The following is a 20,198-nucleotide window of genomic DNA, read 5'->3' on the forward strand; positions in this document are numbered from 1 at the left end:
TTATACAAATTGATTTGCATAGTCCACCCAATAACTTTATTTACAAGAACCCGATATTACAATCCGTATTTTCTTTAAAAAGGGAGCTGAAGCATACTATGTTACCTCCACACTGAAATGTCCACATGCCTGTACAATGACCGTGATGTCTTCTCTTGCCTTCCTATGCTATTCTGGGTACGTAATTAAAACAAAACAAAACAAAACAAAAAAACAGCAAACAACAAAAAACAAAAAACAAACAAAAAAAAAAGGAACAAAACCAAACCAAACTTACTTCTTAGTCTTTTAAGGAATTTTGGCATAACCAATGGATATACCTTAACACAGAAAAAGATTCCACATTTGAAACCCATTTCTTAGGTCTTCATTTCATTAGACACTCAAGTACATCGAGCAGTCCTCAGACTCTCTTATTCATGACTATTAACTGGTAAAGTGTAGGAGTGTGTAATGATCTCTCCTAATGAGGTTGTGAGACATTTTCCCATTTGGATTCGGTATCACCATCACAGCCGGCAGAGCCGCCCTCACCCTAAACTTCAAGACAATCTTATGCAATCGATGCCTGGGCATTGCTTGAGAGAGAAAAGGTTGCAGAAAAGATATTTCTTTCTAGCACATGACCAACGTACCTGTGAATAGTGAGCACTGAAGCCAGTCTGAGACATTTCCATTTCAAAAGAAGCTGCTGACTGGTCAGCTGTAGCTATAATGTAGGAAAGATATCAGAATAAGTGAGTAGCAATGTCTTTTTGGCTGTTATTGACAGGCTGGATGTGGGACTGCTGGAATATAGGGACCTGCCAAGCCGAACTATGAAACCTATCAGGGCACTATCAGCCATGTACCTCTCAACCAAAGCTCCTAGGCAGGGTTAAGTATAAAACTGGTTAGTGAAAGGGCTCTTTTCTCCCGCTCTTACCCATTGGCTTCCCGTTTTTGCTGAGGGAATGTTGGTCTACTTGATTGCAGGAAGTTTATTTGGTCTTAAAAAATAAGCTAAAAGTAACATATAATTTTATGACAGTCAACTCAGCCTGACTGTCAGTTCAATACTGTGGCTGACTCTAACTCCATGGTGTGTTGGAAAGCTGAATTACTGCAGTGGAATCAACTGTCTTGTCTGCCTGATCTGGGAACCCCATCAGAGCTAAATTTGATACCTTACCGGGATGGGAAAAAAAAAATCTCACTGGTGTATTTAAAGAGAGTCCCAACTCATCAGTCTCACCTACATGCCCCCAGGCCGTGCATCCTCTGGAGGTGCCACTGTGTGACAGAGCTGAGGAGGTGCTTCGTGTCGGTTCTAAGGCCGAATGTGGTGATGACTCAGCTCAGGAGGTGACTTTTGCACACAGCTCCCGTCGGAGTCTATATTTTTAAAACATCAGTTTTAAAGCTCACTGCTGAAGTGCCGACAAGTCAGAGTATTGTATAGAACTTCACTCTTCTCAAAATATTTACAGACCAGAAGCCACAGTCTCCTGGGGGAGCTGAGGGAATGTTGATCTACTTGCTTCCAGGGAGTTACTGGTTTATTTGGTCTTAGAAATAAGTTAAAAATAACATTATTTTGGCCAAGTCAGCCTGTCTGTCAGCTGAAGCATGAGAATCATTAAATTTTTGATAAACATGTTTACTATTTATTTACTGGCAGAGAAGTTTTTAAAAAATGCATCTGTAATTGAATTTTTATTAAGCTAGGTTAAATGATTAATTAAATGGCAATTAATCAAGAATTTGAATGTATTACCTAATTCTCTTATACAAATTGCCCTCCAAACGACTAAAGATGCATTTTACCTTAAATTTAAAAATGTGTTTTTGATACTTAATGATTTAAGCTACTTCTATGCTTATTTTTTTCAGGAATGATAACAAAAATATAGTGGTAGATAGGAGCAACCCCACCCTTTGCTGATGATGTGTTTTTCCCTGAGAACAGAGAAAGTAGCTACATGACCTTCCATTTGTTACATGGGCACATGCCAAGTTCTTCAGTTTGAACCTGCCCCTGACAAGCCACTCTGACCATGACACTGTTTTTGGTTAGGAGTGTGGGCATTTTCCCCAAAGTTGATTGAAAAAAAGGAGGGTGGGGTGGCTCATACCTTTCCCTGATCTAGTTAGTCAATCCCTGAGCTTGCTTGAGTCACGAGGTGGAATTGTTCTTGTAAGCCAGACTTTCATAATTGCAGCTGTTTATGATCGAAAAGAAATAGTGACAGGAAATGGAGAATTTTCCACACAACAGGGGGGAAAGACTTTTCTGATCTCATTATGAAAGTAGTGAGAACTAGCATAATGAAAGCACTGCCCTGTGATGCCAGCACCAGGAAGCTGAGGCAGGGGAGCAAGGCGGGGGCAGGGAGTGGATCTTGCCTTGAAAACAAAACAAAAAAACAGAAACAAAACAGACAACCCACATGAATTTTAGCTTTGACAGTGAAGCATTAAGATGAAGAAAGATCTTTTAATCTGTGGAGAGTTTTTTAAAAATAATTTCTTATTTACATATAGAGGTATCTTGAAGCATTTGGACATTTTAGAGAGAAGCATTAACTGTGATTTGGTTAGGTTAGAAAGAATCTTAAAATGTCATTTCAGGCAAAATGACCTTACTTGCTTTTTACTTAGAGAACAGCAAAACTATGGTTAACTGACTAATGTAATAGTAATTAAAAAAAAAAAACTCATGCAAGTGGCGTTAAACAGAACAAACAGGTTATATTTAGAAATCTATATGTATATACATATATGCATGTAATAATAATTAATGAAAAAGAATTCATGAATTTGAAGGATAACGGGAGGGTTATATGAGAGGGGCTTATAGGAGGAAAGAAAAAGAGAAATTCTGTAATTATATTATGTCTCAAAAATAAAGTAAAATAATAAACAAAAACATACAAACAAAAAACACCCAACCTTTGTAGATTTTTTTTCTTTGGCCTGTGATTTTTATGTTTGTTTGGTTGTTTTTTTGTGAGGGGTTGTCTTGTTTTTGTTTTTTATTTTTGTGGGGGTTCTGGTTTTGTTTTTTGTTTTTTCAGGACAGAGCTTCTCTGTGTAACAAGCCCTGGCTGTCCTGAATTCCCTTTGTAGAGCAGGCTGGCCTTGAACTCACAGAGATCCACCTGCCTTTGCCTCCCGAGTGCTGGAATGAAAAGTGTGGGCCACCTCTCCCATCCTGGCCTGTATTATTAAAAGTTAAAAGTGCACAATAATTTGGAAGACCATCCATATTAAATCTAGATGAACATGGCCTGGCCTATTTGCTAAATAACATCTCAAAGGCTATTGAAAGACCAAAGGCGTATAATAGTGACATATACTCAGAACACAGCACAGCTGAACCATTCAGAAACTGCTATGACTTTAGACTGATTAGAAGTATTCTATACTCACTTATAAGTGGACATTAGACATATAATATAGGACAAACATACTAAAATCTGTACATCTAAAGAAGCCAAGCAAGAAGGAGGACCCTGCTTAAGATGCTCAATCCTCATTCAGAGAGACAAATGGGATGGACATTGGAAGAGGGAGAAAACAGGGAACAGGATAGGAGCCTACCACAGAGGGCCTCTGAAAGACTCTACCCAGCAGTGTATCAAAGCAGATGTTGAGACTCATAGCCAAACTTTGGGCAGAGTGTAGGGAATCTTATGTAAAAAGGGGGAGATAGAAAGACATGGAGAGGACAGGAACTCCACGAGGAGAGCAATAGAAGCAAAAAAATCTGAGCACAGGAGTCTTTTCTGAGACTGATACTTCAACCAAGGACCATTCATGTAGATAACCTAGAACCCCTGCTCAGATGTAGCCCATGACAGCTCATTATCCAAGAGGGTTTCCTAGTAAGGGGAACAGGGACTGTCTCTGACATGAACTCAGTGGCTGGCTCTTTGATCACCTCCCCCTGAGTGAGGAGCAGCCATAACAGGCCACAGAGAAAGACAATGCAGCCGGTCCTGATGAGACCTGACAGGCTAGGGTCAGATGGGAGGTAAAGAGGACCTCTCCTATCAGTGGTCTTGGAGAGGAACATGGAAGGAGATGAGGGAGGGATGGTGGAGTTAGGAGGGGCTGAGGGAGGGGTTTACAGCTGTGATACAAAGTGAAAAAACTTTAACTAATAAAAAAATTTAAAAAATTTTAAAAATAAAAAAATTAATAAAGAAGGATTCAAGTGTTCTGTCTCTGTGGGCATAGGAGAAAACAGCAGCTAGAGAAATTCCTTATGCCTGGAATCTAAGTCCTCCTTGTCCTCAAAATAAACCAACCTCCTGAGCACTGACAGTGCCTCAGACTGTGAGTAAAGCCAGTATCATTTTCATTAAAAGAGGATCTTGCAAGCAGGAAGAGATGAGAGTAGCACAGTGTATATAACAGCTATATTGTGAATCGTCCTGAGGCTGGCTTTATTTTTATATCCATGGATATGTGTGCACTGGAATGTGAAGCAAAAAAAAAAAATTGTTATCAGGGGCTACTCAAGAAATATTGAAAACCATTGCTCTACATCATTTTCTTGAACTGGAAATATAGTGAAGTTCTAGGGAAGTTGTCTAGCATATGTATGTCCCTGGGCTCAGTCCCCACCACATACCACAGATGTAAACATACACACACACACACACACACACACACACACACACACACACACACACACATTTTTCTTGTTCACGAAAATTCGTATACTCACTCAAAGTTGTCTACCCTTTACAAAGTGATGTCTGTTCCCCACATTATCTTTCATGTGTTATTCACAGGTCTGTTATGGAGTCTGAGTGAGAGCTTTTAACAACTACAGAAGTGATGCTTTTATAGTGCCCTCTTGAAGGCAGTCAATTGGACGGGAATGCCCCAGGAGGGCAAGTGGTTTCTCCAAGTGGGGAATCTGGGATGTGGCTTCTGAGTCTCCAGCCTTCAAAGATGTGGAAAAAGATTTTACTAGACAGAAGATATTAGTACCAAAGTTGTTTGTTGTTCTGAAACCCCCATTGAAGGGACTAGCAGTGCTCAGTAACCTCAGGAGCCAGTTGCCACTGAAAAAGTCAAAGGAATTAGACAACCGTAGCAAATGAGGTTTTGCAGGCAAAGGACTCGAGGCAAAACTCCATGGGGATCTTTTAAAATAGGCAAAGAGCAAATTACAGAGGAAATGAACAAAGAAACTGTTGCATCAGAACATTCTCGTTGCAGCCTAAGGAAACAAAGGCATTGTGGGAAACAGAAGTCGAGCTAGCCACTCCACACTCGAAAGCTGTGTCACAGAAAAGGAAGAAAGCATTCTGGGGCATTTGGGTTCTTGCGTATGTCTATGTTGACCACCGAGTTCACCAGCTCTCGTGTCCATCCTCTCGGCCTAACAAATAGCTCCCAGCAGACACAGGTCTCTGTGAAGTAGCTCCTTTCACATAAAAGAGAATTATTCCCTGATGGCTATGGCACACAGTGAAAATGAGCTAGTAATGTGCTGAAAATAATATCCCAAGCCTAATACCTAAGTTTGAAGTTCAGAAAGGTTAGGCAGGATTAGAAGAGATAGTCATACCTTCCAAGGCAAATATCCTTTCTCCCAGCGCTTTAACAATAGTGACCAGGGCCAACTCATCGGAGACATTGAAGAAGTGCTTTTCAGTGGGCTCACTTGCGATTGATTTTATTTCCTCCACAAATTTTTCAGTGCTTAAGTTCCCTCTGTTATAGTGGCCAAGGATCTAGGGCACAACAAAAACAGCCGTAACAAATATTACCTTCTATATGTTAAAAATGTATCTCAAGCATATTTTCAGTAAACAAGAGCATGCATGATATCTTATCACAGGGCAATTTTAGGTACTTATGGGAATATTTATGGACAAGAAGCTTTCTGAATACAGGTTTTCATAATATTAACTCATGCAAATATTTATTTTTCATTACGTGTGTGTGGATGTGTCTGTGTGTCTGTGTGTGTGCACCCGATTGCAGGTTCCCTTGGAGACCAGAGGGCTGAAATGCTCCTGGGGCTGGAGTCACTGGCAGTTATGAGCCACCTGACATGGGTTCTGGGCAGCAGACTTGTGTCCTCCACAAGAGCAGTACAAGATAATAACCACTAAGCAGCTCCTCATCCCTATACACTGATTTTTAAAACCATTGTTGAGGTAGCAAAATAAAGATCTTTCTTTTTCTGCACGTCCGTGTCTGTATTAACGCTAATGTTTTGAAATAGCAATGTTTTCTGCAATGTTATAACACAGTTTCTTTTTTTTTTAATTTTTCTATTTAACTTTTATTAATTACACTTTATTCATTTTGTATCCCCCCATAAGCCCCTCTCTCCTCCCCTCCCGATCCTAACCTCCCTCCCCTTTCTGCATGCATGCGCCTCCCCAAGTCCACTGATAGGGGAGGTCCTCCTCTCCTTCCTTCTGATCCTAGTCTATCAGATCACATCAGGAGTGGCTGCATTGTCCTCTTCTGTGGCCTGGTAAGGCTGCTCCCCCCTCAGGGGGAGGACAACACAGTTTCTTTATGTTTGTGGTATGACTGTAGCTTCTGACACCGCCGTCTTCTGGAGATGTTTTCAATGTTTGAATACATATATATGTTGGACAAATGTGCGTGTATGCCTGTGTACGCACACACATTTTTCTTACAGACTTGTGTACATTCCATATGTGTTTTGACATGAAGTCCTTTATGTTTATTTTATTTTTCTATGAGAGGTTTTAAATTTTCAAGAAGTCACACTAATCATGTGTCTTCGTTAAGGTATGTATAATTTTCTCTATGTAAAAATATCTATGTTCATAGTAATACTTACATTTTAAACCAAATATCCCCAATACAAAGATATGACCTAATTTTTTATACTTAAAATTGCATAGCAATGTGGGTATTACGAAAGAGATTCAAACAGATTAGTACCACAGTATGTTATTTTTTATTTCTGTGTATAAGACTGTATATTTCCATTTTTTATTTGCCTGCATATATTTAAAAACGTTTTCTTTTATAATGAAAATGTCACTCTTGTAATAAAACATGTTTATTTTTTATTTTATTATGAGTAACATTTTAATATTATTAGCTCTCAGTTTTAAAAATTTACGCCTCCTTTATTATGCTATCACAAATCGAGAACAACTTAAATACATGCAAATGATGGTGCATACGTGACGGTGTATTCATAAAATGGATAAGATAATAAATAGAAGGAGCACCAACATTAAAAAACATGGGTAATCTCTCATGAAAAGCAGAACACAGAAGAAGACACAGTATGCGATCATTTACATGGGATCCAGAATTAGTTGTAGAAGTGGTTGCAATAGGTTTTATTAGAAGACAAAAAGCACAGGGAACTGTCTGGAAGTGACAGACAAGGATATTAATAGGTGCATTTTCTATGTGCACTTGGTAATCATTCTCTGCACTGACGTGTTTTTCACTGTAGGCCAATGTTAGCCCAGCTTTTAAAAAGAACTGAACTGAATGAACAGATAGTACAAGCATACATGTTTTAAAAGTTCTAGCTACTAAAGACAACACAGCAGCCTTTACATTATATAAGTTAAAAACAGTAAACCATTATCAAGTTTAATTTTTCAAGTACAGGTACACTGATGCCACCAGATTATTAAAGGAAAAGACCAAGATCTTATGAGTATGGAATTTGGGTTGATGGTTATCCAAGCAAATACATGTGGTTTTAAAGTGACGTTTGAAATGGCAGGTTACAAAATGCTATTTTGATAAGATGTATACACACATACTTACAAAGAAAAGAGAAAAAACCCTCAAGTTACTATTCTTATTTCTTCTTAGGACCTGTGGCAGACCTGTTTGTTTCACTCGATGAATAGTGGTTGAAAGCGAGAGCTGAATCACTGATGCACACTGAGTGTGAATGTGAGAATTAGAGCTGTATCTGCTCCGGTCAGCAGGCGCATGGAGGCTTTGCCTAACATGCCTACCCCCCTTCCCTGGGGGACTTCGGTGACCAGCAAAGAGGAAATGTCACAATTCAACATCAGGGGCTTCAAGCCAACCCCCTCCCCTTCACCTTTAAGACCCCAGCAACCCAGTCCATGCTGGCCCATTAGGGGGCTAGGTGTACTCATAATAAATGACACTTGGATGTCTGGAAAGGACTGTCCAAGGCTTAAGGAAGCCTGGAGCTGATAGCAAGGTCACTTGTATGTGACTTAGGGTCTGAATCATGTGGATTCCTCTGATTTACCTAATGTATTCTGTAGATTTTGTGATGTCTGGATAATAAACTGTCATTGCTTCTCTTTGATTCTTTCCAAGCATATTCTATTGGATCCACACATCAACTTCCCATTTCATCATAAAACTGAAGTAATTCAAAATATACATAAAACAAACTTAATGGCTGAGCTTTAGAGCATGCATGGTTGCAGTTACTAATTGTGAGGTGAATGTTATCAGACATTTGGTGGTACGTGTGACAGGAGGGAGATAACTGGATTTAGCTAAATAGGAAAAGCACACACAGGACATATTCAAAGACAAGAATAATGTAGCTGAGTACAATGTCGTAGAATGCGTGTATACATATATACATTCAGGTGCAGGAGTTGCTGCAACTCCCATACAAGCTTGAATCATCTTAAATCATGGATGAAAACAATGACAGAAACCGATTGTCATGTGTCACCCAAGGGTCTGGTAGCTCGTAGAAATGTTTTCTATGAAAACAAACAAGAAGTTAAAATAATGTACTTTTTTTTTTAACTGCTTTATACAGCTCAAATCTGTGGAACCTAAGCATTTGAACTCTGCTAATATCTACCTGAAAAAAAAAAAAGTATTGGGAACTGAAAGCCCCCTTGAGGCAGGCATGTCAAAGTAAAGTGTGCAGTGCACGCATGTGCAGCCTCATGCCATCTGTGTGGAAACATACACGGAATGCTAAGAGCCTCGCTGATGCCTCATTTACATTAGGGTGTAGCAAGTGATCACACCTGCCAGCCATTATCACCTCAAACCAGACTGTGAATATCTAAGTAGGCCTGGTGGGCCAGTCTAACACTCTCCACTGACATAAATAGAGGACTAAAAGCCAACTCATGACCTCTCCAAATATGAAAATTGTACAGGAAGTGTTTGAGGTTTGAAAACAGGGAACTTATATTACCAATATTTAATCCTCTGGGGGAGCTGTTTCCTATCAAAACACATTTCTGTGTTGTTCCGAATCAAATAGTGGGCAAAAGACAGAGGAGAAGGGGTAGTCCAGATAATGCCTGAGATGAAAATAATAGTCCAGACAACAACTGAGACAAAAATAATAGTCCAGACAACAACTGAGACAGAAGAATGGCAAAGAGACTCACTGAGACAGAAAAGAAATAGTCCAGATAATGCCTGAGACAGAATAGTCCAGACAAAAAAAGAAAAGAGTCCAGTCCACTGAGAGGGGAGGTCCTCCTCCCCTTCCCTCTGACCCTAGCCTATCAGGTCTCATCAGGACTGGCTGCATTGTCTTCCTCTGTGGCCTGGCAAGGCTGCAATCACCCTCCCCACAGGGGGAGGTGATCAGAGAGCCTGTCACTGAATTCATGCCAGCAATAGCCCCGGGCCAGTGGACTAGGGGAGGGGCAAGAGGGAGAAGAAGGAAGGGGGGGGGAGATTGGGAGGAGACAAGGGTGGGGCCACAGCTGGGATACAAAGTGAATAAACTGTAATAAATATTAAATAAGAATTTAAAAATGTTTTAAATAATAAAAAATATAAAATTACTAGAAAAAAAAAAAAAAGAATAGTCCAGACAATAACTGAGATAGAAGCATACTTCAGAGAACAACTGAGACAGAAAAGATAGTCCAGACAGCAGCTGAGGTAGAGGACTAGCTGGAGCAATAACTGGGGCTCAGTTTCTATTTGTGTGACAGCACGCAGCGTGAGTGGACCTCGTGAGGTTCCGGAAGTCTTTCTGCTGAATGCACAAATGAGAGGAAGTGACACTAGTGTCTTGTTTTCTAGTTTTGGCCCCAGGATCTTTAGACATAAACATGATGCAGTAGGGAAAAGAGGCACAAAATAGGAAAAATATCGAATATTTACTGTTACGGGAAATGTCTTTTTTTTTTTTTTTTTTTTTTTTTTTCTATACAGCTTTCAAGAGCAGTTTAGTACTCACGGATGAAGTGAAAGACACGTGAGTATATGGTGCTCCATGAAGATGATTGGGATTCTGAAACCTCCTTTTGACAAGGTTAATGTCAAGGCAATGTGTGGCTATCAGATTCCAAACAAGCAAGGCAATTTAAGACAAGGAAAAGCTGACTGTGTTGCCGGAAGTAATACAAAACCCAGGATACAATAAGAGTTGTGCGCTGACATTGCAGGTTGAGTGTGTGTTTGTGTGTGTGTGTGTGTGTGTGTGTGTCTGCTCCCATGAGGGAGGCGAGCAAATCAATGGCTGAACTACATCCTCAGCACCAATCCTGTTAATTCTGATGATGGCTCATACTGTTCATGGCCTGCATCCATTGATACCTAGAATGCCAACTATTCCTCCGGGGGAAGCAGAGAAAATGAGATCATCTCTGCTACTCAGATGTCTGGAACCAGTGAGCAAGCCCTAGCTCTATACACGGAAGAAAGACACCAGCCACAGAGTAAATGTCACTCATTATTTGGACATTTTCTTGAGTGAAAGCTAGACCATCTGAAACTATTCTCAACCACAAATTCAAAATAGTTACACTGTAGCAGCAGAAGGGTTAGTAATAAAGAAACTTGGTAATAATTGGCAAGTGGATTGTTTTTTTTATAAAAATAGCAATAAGGAGAATTACAGCAGCAATTAGATGCTTGTTTTTATTTATATGTTATACTCCAAATAAAATAAGAAAATGCTGCAGGAGGATATTTTCACTTTATGACCAAATCATTTATAAAATGTAGTGCCTTGCCCCTGGGAAGCTGTGAATCATGTCCTGGAACTTTTCCTGTGTATGAACTCCACCTTGCACTTTTCACATCATTCGTATCTTTGAAAGAAGGAGGTAAATGCACTGATTGGATGCTGAAAACTAACACAGTTAAGATAGGATTATTGTTTGTAAAGAGTTCAGGCTGAGCTCTTAGGGTTCGGAATCTTTTCTCCTGGCTTGAAAAAAAAAAAAAAAAAAAAAAAGCAATTCTTTAAGTCAACTTTAGTGAATGAAAGAACAATCGATTTCAGATAAAAGGGAAGCCTGCCCCTAGACTGAAGGCACAGGCAGGGCTAGGAAGTGGTGGCTGAAAGGAAGGGCCAGACATAGGCCGTGGGGAATTTTCTGACTGTTTCGGAACAAGGAGGAAACCCAGATGCCTTTTATCTCCTTCACACTAGGCTCTTATTAGCTCATGGTTGTGAGCTCCTTGAAGAGATCAGAGAGCAGGACAATGTTTATCGTGTGCCTCACTAGCCGCTGTTTTCAGTGCTTCTTCATGTGGTGAGAGACATATAGACAGACTGACAGAAATACCGTAATCCTCTGACAAGGGAAGAGACTGAAGCTCAGAGTATTGAGAACACGCTCCCTTGTTCCCAGAGACAATATGGAGCAAAGAATCTGTACCAAGGTGTCTCGGGCCCTGACACACAGTGTCTGCTGCCCTTTCCGGTACCCAGACTTCCACTTCCTCCTCTTTCTCACACCTGGGAAATGTGAAAACCTTGGACAGTGTAAGTAAAAAGAAAAAGCAACAGAAATACTGTGATTGGCTGGTCAGTGGGTGATCAGAAGAGATATCCGATGATGCTGGGCGTGGCAAGTTTCAGGAAGCATTACTAACTAAGAAGTTATTGCCGTTTGTTGCCTAGTAGATGATGTCTGTCTCGTGAATTTACAAACCCTTGCCAACACGGTACTTACGGCTATGGAAAATCGCTGGATGTTTTCATCCTCACAGTCCTGGATGACCTGTTTTAGCCGGTAGTTGTCATGTGATTCTCCATCAGTCACAATAACCATGACTTTCTTAACTCCCCTCCTGGCACCCCGAGCTTCAGTGAATGCCTCTTTCCTGAAGGGAACGCAGACCAAAACCAGGCCGATTAAACTCCCCCAAAGGAAGGCAAGATGAAAAACCCAACCAAAATATAGCAACTCTGCATAGCCTGTTGCTTCCCCCTCACCCACCGAGATGTCCGCGGACCCACTCTACTGTCAGAAGTGGGAGATACCATGATCTCGTCTGCAACAGTTCCACAGGTACCGCACATGAGGACTAGCCATTTTACCACTTGCCATAGGCGCCCATACAGAACCCTGGAGCGTTTCCTACATTGGACACGTTAAGAACGTGTGACTGGTGTCAGTGTGGGGAACAGTCCTCAGGTCCACTGTCAGAAGCGAAGCCTGGACTGCGGGACGGAAGAAGGAGGAACGGTTTTCTATTATTCACTTACCTTAAGCAAGAACCAGGTCACGTCACTTACATGATTTCTCTAAGTAAGTTCTCATCAAACGACCAACCCACTCTGTCCTTCATTAAATCTCTACTTGTCCTTGTATTAAAATCTGCACCAAATGTCACTGAAATGCAAATACCCACTTGCAATGTTCCCCATATTTAAGATCTATATGAATAACTTTTCTTTAGCATGTGCCTGCAGCACAAATACATTTTCTGATTTTTAAAAAAAATGCTTAAACAAAGATGGGGACAGATGCCAAAGGCTGTTTTTTTTTTTTTTTTTTTTTTTTTTTTTTTTTTTTTTTTTTTTTTTTGTTTTTTTTTTTTTTTTTTTTTTTTTTTTTTTTTTTTTTTTTTTTTTTTGAGACAGGATTTTTCTATGTAGACCTGGCTATCCTGGAACTCATAGAGATCCACCTGCCCCACCTTCAGGGTGCTGGGATTAAAAGCATGCACCACTGCTGACCGGAAAAGGCTAAGTTTTAAAAGAAGTTTGAACAGGAATATCATATGAGAATTGCCATTTTGCAATTCTAATTCCTTAGTGGATAACCCAGACTTTCTAAATCTCTGAAAGATCAAGGTCCTAGCTGAAGTTAATGAATATCAGCTGAAGGAAATGATTGGACGTTCTTTCTAAGAGAGATTCTGGTTCCTCTGAAACCAGAGCTGACTTTATATAACAGAAGAGCAGCCAGGGACAGAATGTAGAGTCCACCCTTTTCAGCTCAAGTATGTCCCTTAAGGAGTTAGCTTGTCTGAAACACCAGCATCTAATGTCCTTTCTTAAAATGAAGCATCATCCTCCATGGGCCTTTAAATTTTTAAGTATCCCAGGAAGGCCACTTACTTTGGGACAGGAGAACTCAGGATTTATGAGTAATTAAATGCAACCCTTCTTACAGGAATGAAAAAGAAGGGAACATCCAAAACAATTATGAACTGAAGTGAATGAATTCACTGAAAATGGAGATAAACAGACTCCAAAACATTCAAAATATTTTTTTTATAACTGGCTCCTCCTAAGAGGAATAAAACACAATCAAAACTGAGCTTACATGTGAAAAATTAATGTGTGAGACAAACAATGCTACAGTATCATTATAGACTCTTCACACAACCTCAAACTCAGATAGATCATGTGAATAACTTGGGCAAATTCCATATAAGGCCATGGTATTTCAAGTGGCATTTCTACAGGAGTGAGAGCAGCTACAATGATTCTTCCATTAGTTACCAAGATAAATATTCATTCTTTGGAAAATGTGCAACTCTTTACAGGCTTAGAGCTTTCTTTTTTTGGGGGGAGGGGGCTCTAGAATTTTTTTAAATTTTTTAATTTTTTATTTTTATTAATTACATTTATTCACTTTGTATCCCCCCATAAGCCCCTCTCTCCTCCCCTCCCAGTCCCACTCTCCCTCCGCCTTCTTCACGCATGCCCCTCCCCAAGTCCACTGATAGGGGTGGTCCTCCTCTCCTTCCTTCTGATCTTAGTCTATCAGATCTCATCAGGAGTGGCTGCATTGTCATCTTCTGTTGCCTGGTAAGGCTGCTCCCCCATCAGGGGGAGGCGATCAAAGAGCAGGCCAATCAGATTATGTTGGAGGCAGTCCCTCTTCCCATTACTATGTAACCCACTTGGACACTAAACTGCCATGGGCTACATCTGTGCAGGGGTTCTAGGTTATCTCCATGCATGGTACTTGGTTGGAGTACGAGTCTCTGGGGAGACTCAGAGCAGAGCTTTCAAAGCATGCTCTTACTTACTTTGAATGTGTGTTCACATACAGTTCATTATTAAAAGCACTTTCAGAATACCTACACATATGTGATTCCTGTGCTTGCAAATCTGCAATCCTATAAGCAGAAAAATGCACAATTGCTCCAACTGTCTGTGGAGTGTGTGTGTGTGTGTGTGTGTGTGTGTGTGTGTGTATGTGTGTGTGTGTGTGTGTTCCCATAAAATTCAAACCATGTGCTTTTCTGGCATTAATGACTGTCATTACCTTCCTTCTGGCATCAACTCTCACAGTCAGATGGAGTGTGACCATGGTAAATTACATTTCCAAAATCAGCTAAGAGTCCAGAGGATGAAGCTACTTAACAGAAAGATTGTTAATATGAGTCAAAGCCCTTCTTGTGAGTTAGGGTTTGCTCAGAAGTGTGCTGGGTTTGATAACAAGGACAGAAGGAAGATCTGGAGATAAGAACTGAGTAAGCCTGGAGAATACAGGAAATACAATGTTCTGCACTTGTTAAAAAAAGAGTCTGTAGGTTCTCATAAAACAAATGTAACCATAGAGCAATAAAATGGAAGGCTGAGAAAATTTAGTAAAGGAAGGAAGTGAGCAAAGCACCACAGATGATGGAAACATTTCCTTTAAAAAATATTTTTAAAGAAGGCAATATTTAATTTGGCTTCTTAAAAATCCTTATATGACCCAGGCAGTAGTGTCACATGCCTTTAATCCCAACATTTGGGAGGCAAAGACAGGCATGTCTCTGAGTTCGAGGCCAGCCTGGTTTACAGAGTAAGTTCCAGGACAGCCGCGGCTACACAGAGAAACCCTATCTCAAAAGCAAAACAAAATGTATATGGGAGCCAGGGGAAGAGAGCAGTCATCAAAGTGCTGCCTTATACACAGAGGACCAAGCTCACTCTCTGAACCCATTTTAAAAGGAAAGCTGGGCTGGGTGGTGGCATAAATTTGTAATCCCAGTGCTAAGGAGCAGAGGAAGGATCCCTTCTCCCTGGCCAGCCAGCCTCTCCTACTAGATGAGTTATACACAAGGAAAAACACCCTGTCCCAAAAAATGTCACTAGCTTATAAAGAATAAGTCACATTCCAAAAGGCAAATATACCTAGCTGTTGCAACGCATCACTTTTTGTATTGCTTTTTACTTTTACTTCTTATTTTACTATTACTCTTATTTTACTTTTACCAGTTGTTTTTCACTTATTTTTGAGATTTTAAGGTAATTTCATTTCTTCTTTCCCATCCCTCCCTCTAAGTCCTCCCGTGTAACCCTTCCTTACTCTCATGGATGGGCATGAGCTCTTTTTTTGTTAATTGTTCTTACATGCACACACACGTGTGTGTGTGTGTGACATCTACAAAACAACTCTGCACCTAAGGCTCAGGAGTCATTAACAGAATCGGAGACAGAGAGATTTTAAGAGCCAGAGGATCGGAAGTCTGCTGTGGCACTGTCTTCTGGGAATGCCGGAAGTCGAAGCAATGTGAGTTTTAACCCATACCTGGCTGTGTCTATTCCAAGGGCTGTCATCGTCTGCAGACCGCGTCTCCGGCCTATTTTGTTGGCTGCAACAAGAACTTCTTCTGTCGATGAATAGTCATTGAGGTTGAACTCATGGGTTACATTTTCTCCGTACTGTACAATTCCAACCTGAAACACCAAGTCGCTGTTGAGTCATGCATTTGCTCATTTTCCTTGGGTTTAAACACATAGGGCCAGTAGAATATCTTTTTGCCTTTTCAGTTAAGCATCAGAATTGATCACCACATAAAGCCTTCTACCCTGGGAGCAACAATCACGGCCAATCTGCGAATGAGAACAGTCCAAAGAAGAACAGTACAACCCCTGTTACTTTCTATGTAGTCAAAGATTTTCATGGAATGATTCCAGTTGGTTCAGAGAGCACACACTCTGCTACCTTTTAACATTCTTTTGTTTTATTTTCTTGTATGACTGATTCATGTTATAACAAATTATCACATTTAATAAAGGAGTTAACAGAGTCTTAGAAACTATTTCCTGGCTGGGAAATAGTTCAGTGGTGAAGGACTTCTTCCATATGTACCAGGCCCAGGGTTCAATCACAGCCAGGAAAGGAAAAGCAAAGGCTACAACAAAAATCAAACGCATGCTCCACAGTGAAGCAGATGAAATATCTCAGAATGTCAAAGCCATTCCCCTCCTAGAATTCCCCCATTCTTTAGTTACCATGTGCTGGTAGCTTTTAGAATTGAATGGAGGCACCGAGCTACACCAGTGTAAATAGGCAAACAAATAAACTGATAATATTTTGAAAAAAAATTAGAATATATTAATTCTCCCTTACAGTTTTGTCAATTATGAGGATAAAAAAAAAGAATTGGGGTATCTATGTAATGGTGAGATGAGGTGTATATTATAAGCTGAATGAACATGAATTCTGCTTATTCTAGTCTAGGAAAACCTGGTTTATCCATGACTGCATTTTCATCCAATTCCTTTACTATATATCCAAAGATCATGGGTTATTTATTGGCAGTTTATTCCCTATAGAATGAAGTATTAAAAATGATGAGGCCAAACCCATGGCTCCAATTCAGGTTATTTCCTTGACTTACAGTTAAATGTGATAGATGTTTTTATTACCCATTTTTAGGTTTAAAATTATTTTATCTAATGACAGTACAGATATTGTACTGTCAATATACAGATATTCCTCATGAAGAGGAAACCATAAATATTTTGTACTTTTGCCATTATAAATATGCAATGAAAATAAAATGTGTTTTCTACTAAGATATTCATCATGCCTAATCCTAAGTACCAAGTTTCATAAGCACTTCTACAGAAGCCAATTGCTCATGAATTTAAGACATCTCAATGAGTTTGTTTCACTTTAATTTTCACATTTTTAGTTAATGAAACAGGAGTTTGAAAATATGAAAAATTTCACTCTCACTCCTGTCATTCTTAAACAGTGCTGTGTATCCTTTCCTTTCACACCCTTGGTTTCCTAAACTTTGAGACTCCCTCATGAATGACACTTCTTCTCAGGGACCTACCTTTGAGCCTAGCATCTGCAAGACCAATAGCTTCTGTTTCAGTTCCAAATGTTCTCCCCTCTGGCCATGAACACCAGTTCATTTGTCTATTCCAGCTAAGTTATCATTCACTTCACCACATCAAGACCTCGCAACTGCCAATATCTTTAGCATTCTAATATAGTAAAGCCAGAATCCATGGTACAACTACTGTAATCATTTACTTGCAAAAGATCTCGCTCATCTAACCTCCTTTCACCTTCCCTATGTCACCTGGCTAACTTCCCACTCTAGCTAATGGCCAACTATCTTCTCCATGTGTGGTTCTGCAGTGCTGGATGTTTCTACACAAGAGTGCCTTGGCTTGTGTGTTGGTCTCCCTCTAAAGTTGTGTCTATGACTCCCCAAAGGGTCCTCACACTTCGGCCCCACCCAACAGTCCCACAACTTGCTGTGAATGGATGTACTTTGTTCCCATTTATTGATTTCAGTCAGATTTTTGTCAAGAGTTGTCAACTCTCCCAGGATAAAGTATTTATCTCAACTGTGCTTAGCAAAGAGTTCACATGAAAGGGGCAGAAATCATGCCAACCATTCAAAGCTGCTGGATTCCAGTAAGTGTTGGGGCTTTACTTTTACAACACAGCTTACATGTCTCAGAAAAATCTGCTGTGAATGTTGGATTATCTGAACAAATTACCCTCACATTAAAAACTCGAAACTCAAAATCCTGGTGTGGTGCTTTGAATGAGAATGTCTCCCATAGGCTAAGATGTTTGAATACTTAGTCCCCAATTGGAGGGACTCTTTGGGGGAGAATTTAGGGGTTGTGGTCTTGCTGGAAGAAATGTGTCACTGGGGTGGGCTTTGAGTGTGAAAGACCCTGGTTCATTCTCTCTGCTTCACACTTGTGGTTCAGTTTCTGCTCCAGTTGCAAGTTGCTGCTTGCTGTCATATTTGGGCTCTTATTCCCCTGGAATCTCAAGCCAAATAAACACTTCCTTCTATAAATTGCCTTGGTTGCAGTGTTTTATCACAGCAATCTACCAATCTATCTGTCTATCTATTACCTGTTTATCTATTTATATCTATCTATTATCTATCTCTCTCTATCTATCTACCAATCTATCAGTCTATCTATTACCTGTTTATCTATTATCTGTCTATCTATCTATCTATCTATCTATCTATCTATCTATCTATCTATCTATCATATATATATTTATCTATCTATCATTCATCTATCATCCATAAGTCATCTATCTATATCTATCATCTATCTATTTATCTATCATATATCCATATATCTATAATAATCATATACCTAACATGTATCATTTATCTTCTAACATGTATCACTTCTGAAAGTTTATTCTTTGTAAATGTTTAAATACAAATGAACTTAGAGTAGTAAGTTTCCTTACCTTTTCTGTGTGCCTGACTTCTAACTGCCCTACCTGAGGCTGTTTGAAGCTGTCTTTAAGGTCTTAAACCATTTTGCTTTGAAAGTTTAAAGAGCAAGAACCTACAGGAACTTTTTTCTCCTAGTCCATTACCCTCTCTTTGGCAGAGAACAGCTGACTGGTGCCTGGACTCAAGATGTATGTCCCTTTCTGGTGAGGCTGAGGCCTGGACTTCACTCTTCTGTTCTGCTTTCCCTCCTTCCTTGCTTTCTGCTGGAAGTGCTTCTATAATAATCAATACCATGTGACCCCACCCCCAACGATCTATCCTTGGGAACTAGACCTGGGGCATTGTCTATACTCCTTCACTCCTACCTAAGCCCAGGCCGGACATCATGGCCTTGACCCTCAGTCACAACAGCGATTGTCCTCAGCTTGCCCACTCTCATGTCCTGCTGTATAGTACCACTGAGATGTTAAGTGAGACATTGCAGCCATCAAATCAATTCCCCATCAATACCTCCAATTGTTCTCCATTGCTACAAACTAGCAAATGTCACTCATTGAAATACCAGGTTCCTTTAAGAAAAAAAAGTTAACCAGTCAGTGGCAGTGGAATAAAGGCACTCCCTTTATTCCAGCACTCCGTGGCAGAGACGGGTGGATCTCTATGGATTCAACACTAGCCTGGTCTACAGAGTGAGTTCCAGGACAGCCAAGGCTATACAGAGAAACCCTGTCTTGAAAAAAACAAAAGGGTTGAGCATTTCTGTAAGTGCTTCTCTGCCATTCGATATTCCTCTGCAGAGAATTCTCTCTTTAGCTCTGTTCCCCATTTTTTAAGTGGATTACTTGGTTTGTTGCTTTTCAGCTTGTTTAGTTCTTTATATATATTGGATATGAGTCCTCTGTCAGATAGAGGGTTGGTGATGATTCTTTCCCAATCTGTAGGCAGTCGCTTTGTTTTGATGACGGTGTCCTTTGCTTTACAGAAGCTTTTCAATTTCATGAGGTCCCATTTATTGATTGTTGCTCTTAGAGCCTGTGCATTAGCCATTAGGGAAATGCAAATCAAAACAACCCTGAGATTTCACCTTACACCCATCAGAATGGCCAAGATGAAAATCTCAAGGGACAACACATGCTGGAGAGGTTGTGGAGAAAGGGGAACCCTTCTCCACTGCTGGTGGGAATGTAAACTGGTACAACCACTCTGGAAATCAATCTGGCGCTTTCTCAGACAACTAGGAATAGCGCTTCCTCAAGATCCAGCCATACCACTCCTAGGCATATACCCAAAAGAGGCGCAAGTACACAAAAAGGACATTTGTTCAACCATGTTTGTAGCAGCTTTATTTGTAATAGCCAGAAGCTGGAAACAACCCAGATGCCCCTCAACTGAAGAATGGATGCAGAAACTGTGGTACATCTATACAATGGAGTATTACTCAGCAATGAAAAATAAGGAAATCATGAAATTTGCAGGTAAATGGTGGGACCTGGAAAGGATCATCCTGAGTGAGTTGACCCAGAAGCAAAAAGACACTCACGGTATATACTCACTCATATAAACAT

General features: G+C 40.1%; 1 protein-coding gene across 1 annotated transcript in view; it reads right to left on the reverse strand.

The window, feature by feature from the left end:
* Nucleotides 1-20,198, reverse strand: part of Itga1 (integrin subunit alpha 1) — a 153,636-nt gene that overhangs the window by 49,631 nt on the left and 83,807 nt on the right. The window contains exons 7-10 of the mRNA XM_055603387.1: nt 15,702-15,850; nt 11,895-12,045; nt 5,567-5,732; nt 636-709 (exon numbers count right to left, since the gene is read on the reverse strand). Coding sequence (XP_055459362.1) covers nt 636-709; nt 5,567-5,732; nt 11,895-12,045; nt 15,702-15,850 — 540 coding nt within the window. The remainder of the gene's footprint in view (nt 1-635; nt 710-5,566; nt 5,733-11,894; nt 12,046-15,701; nt 15,851-20,198) is intronic.

Source organism: Psammomys obesus, unplaced genomic scaffold (assembly GCF_907164565.1).
Source record: "Psammomys obesus unplaced genomic scaffold, mPsaObe1.curated_primary_1811, whole genome shotgun sequence".
Classification (NCBI taxonomy): Eukaryota; Metazoa; Chordata; class Mammalia; order Rodentia; family Muridae; genus Psammomys; species Psammomys obesus.